At 57.2% G+C, this 4,744-nt stretch overlaps 3 protein-coding genes across 3 annotated transcripts; 2 read left to right on the forward strand and 1 right to left on the reverse strand.

The window, feature by feature from the left end:
• Positions 1–1,472: 1,472 nt before the first annotated feature.
• Positions 1,473–1,929, forward strand: DACRYDRAFT_44631 (uncharacterized protein; the record flags this gene model as incomplete). Its single annotated transcript, XM_040774596.1, has 3 exons — positions 1,473–1,583; positions 1,674–1,763; positions 1,819–1,929. 3 exons carry the CDS (start codon positions 1,473–1,475, stop codon positions 1,927–1,929), a joined length of 312 nt encoding a protein of 103 aa, XP_040633376.1.
• A 208-nt stretch (positions 1,930–2,137) lies between these two features.
• On the reverse strand, positions 2,138–2,808 carry DACRYDRAFT_44766 (cytochrome b5; the record flags this gene model as incomplete). The annotated part of the gene is made up of 2 exons (XM_040774606.1): positions 2,138–2,476; positions 2,524–2,808. Coding segments are annotated over 2 exons (624 nt in total), but the record flags the coding sequence as incomplete, so codon positions are not given.
• A 576-nt stretch (positions 2,809–3,384) lies between these two features.
• DACRYDRAFT_103430 (uncharacterized protein) lies at positions 3,385–4,634 on the forward strand (the record flags this gene model as incomplete). Its single annotated transcript, XM_040767752.1, has 3 exons — positions 3,385–3,649; positions 3,707–4,477; positions 4,531–4,634. 3 exons carry the CDS (start codon positions 3,385–3,387, stop codon positions 4,632–4,634), a joined length of 1,140 nt encoding a protein of 379 aa, XP_040633378.1.
• Between the last annotated feature and the right edge of the window lie 110 nt (positions 4,635–4,744).

The raw sequence follows: 4,744 nt of genomic DNA on the forward strand, positions 1-4,744 counted from the left end.
CACACGCACACGCACACGCACACGCACACGCACACGCACACGCACACGCACACGCACACGCACACGCACACGCACACGCACACGCACACGCACACGCACACGCACACGCACACGCACACGCACACGCACACGCAATTTCCTCCGGTGCCCCCTCTGCGGAGGTAGGGTATATAGTATAGATTCTACATTTGTTTCTCCAGTGGATCCCTTCCTTTTCATGGTGCGAAGTCCTCTTGTTTGTCTTTGACAAGGCAGACTAACAGTAAAATCTTGTGTAAGCTCCGAGAGAAGAACCAGAGGGTAAGGCACCACATATGTTCCACAAAGGATTTCTGCTGAATAAAAACATGCTGATATAGTCTCCCGGTGCGAGTCTTGAGTGATTACAAAGCTTGATTGCATGAGGACATGACGACATGGCATAACTTGAAAATGGTCTTGAAAAAAACGACAAGTGCACTTTCCAGAGTGTTGCACTGGATCGAGGTAAACGATGTTCATCTTCTCGAGACTGGTGCATGGTCTTAGTTTGGCATACCAGGATGTTGACATTTGGACTGAATATTCAAATATTCACTAGCATGAGCTGACTCATCTTGGAGGAGCTTATAAGTCGGTGTCCATTTTTTGCTTGGGCTGTTTGGACCGAGGTGTGGCATGGGCCTGGGGTTGTTCGTAGTCTGTCCTTAATCAACGGGTGTTGTACGGTCCATGTGGGTGAATCCGAAGTAAACGAATGAAAACTAGTGGACACATACACCTACAACTCTCTTTCGGACAGCTTCGTGAGTGTATCTACCCGGATAGAAACGAGGTAGCCGATGTCCATGAACCCACGAACGCACGAACGATGGCTGTGGACAGGATACGTCCAAAATTTCTTTTCGGCGCTCAACACCGGCATCCTGGCCTGGGGTCAGGGCATCCCTGTCCGGATGCCATGACCCGAAGCCACAGTACTCGTACTCTTTGTTCATGTCATGTCATGCTCATGCATGCTCATGCACTCGTGCGTTCGGTAGACAATTCTCTGGACGTCCCTGGGCGTACAAGAGCGCGGATAGCCGGCCGTCGACAGGTGACTTTCAGTGGCTCCGGTGGCTCCACAAACGTTGATGTTTGGCGGGTGGGGGCGGTGGTGGGGCCTCGCTTGCCACACTGGCTGATAGCGAAAGTTTGCTGATTGCTGATTGTCAACAGTACAGGAATATGGTGGTTCGAGCAGAAGGATTGCGTGCTCTTGAAGAGGAAAGTCCGCGGCCTAATTCGGGCAATCTCGGACATTTGACCCGCGACTCCGAAAGAATATCGGGATGACGCGTTTCATTTCCCTATCGTATTTCAGACCCTGACGACCGGTACGGACACGTAGAAATTCGCACAGAGTTTTTCTTCTCCTCCTCCTCTCCCCCCTCTTGCTGTGTTCAGTTCCCAAGCACCACTCACTCCCCTGCAACTACAACTGTATCCCTATGCTCTCCCCCCTCTCCCGCTCGCTGCGCACCGCTCCCCTCCAGCTGGGAAAGCGCTTCGCCCACTCTACAGGGAAGAAGACGCTTTTCCAGACTTGGTTCGCTGTTGAGGTATGTCAAGCGTTTTCTCCTGCCTACCAGGCCAACCCAGGGGAGGGCAGAGGGCAGCTGCAGAGTGAGGCTGACACTGATAATGCATAGGCAATCCCCATCTACGTCGTCGTCCTAGGCGCAGTCTCCGGTGCGGGGTGGTACCTAACCCGCTTAGCCCGAGGTCCCGACGTCATCTGGGTACTCCCTCCCCCCAACCTCCAAAAGTGTAGGATGTTAACACGCGTTCGTGTAGGACAGGAAAAATAACCCTACGCCTTGGAACAACGTTACACAGGATATGAACACTAAGATGATGGCTGTGAATGCGAGGTTTGATAAGAGTTGGGTTAGGGATCGGCTTTAGTCTGCATGCGAAAGGGAGGGGGGGGAGGGGAGTGGGGAGTATGTCTTGTTTTGTTTGTTTGTTTGTGCCCGGGAGATTGGGCTTGACAAGGACTGACTTGATCTGGAATGCATAGACAAGACTAGACACTACACTTAGATGTAGACATCGAGTAGCGTCCTATCTTCTCTTCTCCTTCACGTACATCCTACATCCTACATCCCCCCACCTAGAGCTCCTCCCCCCTCTTCCGTCTCTCCACAACCTCCTCCGGCAGTGCATTCCCATGCTCATCACACCCTCCCAACAGGGGCGTCCCCTCCGGTATCGGCTCATGCAGGACAGTCCCCACCTGAAAATACTTCTCACTCTTCAAAAAGAACTGCTTCCAATGCTCGACCGCCGCCAGTTCTTGGGCAGTGAGGCCGCGGAGGTCGTGTGTTCTGTGCAGGGCGAAACAGCCGGTGCTGAAGGCTCGGGCGGCGTCGGTGCCTGCGAAGTGGGAGTAGGAACCGCCCGGGCCGTAGATCCGTCGGGAGGCGGAGACGTCGAATACTAGTCCGTCGAGCTAGCGGGCGTCAGCAAGTGCTTGCGTGCGTGTGGGGGAGGACGCACACCGAGATAGATAGGCAGCTCAGGATCAGACCCATCATACTTCGCCAGTTCCATCTCCGAGAACACACTCATCCTCTCAGGCCAGTAAGTCCTCCAATGGACCCATTTCCCATCATACCCCCACCAAACGGAGCCCGTGACAAACCTTCCTGCCAGCGCAACGAATAGGAGGAGGACGAGAAAGACTTTGAGAAGGGCGAAGGGGACGCTGTCTTCTGGTTCGTCGAGGTCTTCGGGTAGGAGAGGTTGGTTGGAGGCGAGTTTTGCTGTGCGACGTTGGGCGCGGGCGAGGGAGAGGGCGTCACGTTCTTTTTGCTGGGCTTTCCATCTTCCGTACCTGTAGGTCGTCAGAACCCGAACGGGGTAAGATGACCACTTCCCAAAGTGCCAAGTGCTAATGCGCCAAATCGACTCACGCAAGAAACGGCTGATTCGCCTTTTTGTTACTCACGAGCCTGCCCTGCGCATCCCTCACTTTGGGAATGTCGGATTCGCCGGGTGCTGTGCCTGGTCGGGATGTGGGATGGGGAGAGGAGGAGGCGAATGCGCCGTTGTAGGGTTGGTCTGTGGCCATGAGCTTGGGAGGGGGTATGGGATGGTAAGTGGTGGTGGTGGTGGTGGTTGGTGATTCAGTACTGTCTGTGTTGATTGATAGTGCCACGTCGATTGAATGTAAATTGATATCAGAATGGTCGTTGCGTAAACACCGGAGGACGTCTGCGCATTCTGCGGTCATGTGGCGACACTGCAAGGGTTAGCCTTCTCTTCTTCAACACTTCGACTCCTACTTCACTCTCCCTTCTCCCTTCAACTTCTACTCACTCACTCAATACACCCCCTTCAATATCCAAATTATCAAACATGGACAATGCACTCTTATCACAAATCCAATCAGGAAAGCGTCTTAAGAAAACAGTAACAAATGATCGTAGTGCACCTGCGATCGACTCGAAGCCTTCCCCAGCAGCAGCAGCAGGGGGAGGAGGAGGAGGGGGGGGGAGGAACGTCACTCGTTCTGGGGAGGACGTCCCTGCTGCTGCTGGCGGTGGGATGGGCCGTCCTCCTCAGTTAGGAGCGTTATTCGCCGGTGGAATGCCAAAGTTGAAGCCTGTTGCTCCTCAGTCTGGTATGTCATTCATTCTATCTACAACGACGGTCAACGTCAACGCTAACAACAAACTAGTCAACACCGCTTCACTCGCTAAACCGCCTTCGATACCAAGAGGATCGTCACCTGCGCTCCCAACAGCAGCACAAGCAGCACCGAGAGCACCTCCCCCACCTCGTGTACCACCGCCAGTACAAGCAAAACCCGCTGCTCCACCTCGTCCACCCGTGGCACCTCCTTCCAGACCAGCGGCTCCTCCTCCTCCCCCCGCAGCTGCTCTAAGGGCAGCACCCGTACCGCCTGCACCCCCCACACCGGCAGCTAGACCCCCTCCTCCTCCTCCGGGGACGACGACGGCATTCCGTCCCCCTCCTCCTGCACCAGTAAGACCTCCCGTCCCCCCTCCCCCTCCCCCAGTACCGGCATCGACATCAGCACCAGCGACTCCCACTCACCCCCACCCGCATCTCTCCTCCCGCCCCCCTCCCGCAGCACGGAGCACGCCTCCCCGTCCTGCCCCTCCTCCTCCCTCTCGCCCTACCCCTCCCCCCCGACCTCCTTCTCTAGGCCGACCCGCCCCTCCTCCCCCACCTTCTCCAGTAGGAGGCTCCCCCATTCTTCCCCGCAGGCCGCCTCCCCCCCTTGCGCCCGGGCCTGGAGCTGGAGCTGGGGCAGGGGCAGGGCCAGGAGGGGGAGCACCACGCATGCCCCCCCGGCGCGTCCCCGCCCCTCCCGCCCCGCCAAGACCGGTGAGCGAACTCCTTCCCCCCTCAACAGCTATCCGCCCCCCTCCGGCGCTGCCTGGTGCGCCTTCCCTGCCTGGGAGGGGCCCGCCGGTGCCCCCTGGTAGGCCGACTTCTGCACCTGGAGTACGGGTGGCTGCTTTCCCTCGGGAGCAGGAGGAGCAGGAGGAAAGGACGGCACCGGCACCGGCGGCAGCAGCGCAGTTCGTACTCCCCCCTCCTCCAAACCGCGGCGTTCTTCTCCCTCCTCCTCGACGTGACGCCCCCCCCTCCGTGCGCACTCCCTCCCCCTCCAGTGCTGACCCTTCCAAAAAAAGAAGAAGAGTCGAGTCCGGCGCGCGTTGCTCCCCCCTCTCCCGAGTGTGGACTC

The sequence above is a fragment of the Dacryopinax primogenitus genome, assembly GCF_000292625.1.
Source record: "Dacryopinax primogenitus strain DJM-731 SS1 chromosome Unknown DACRYscaffold_1, whole genome shotgun sequence".
Lineage (NCBI taxonomy): Eukaryota > Fungi > Basidiomycota > Dacrymycetes > Dacrymycetales > Dacrymycetaceae > Dacryopinax > Dacryopinax primogenitus.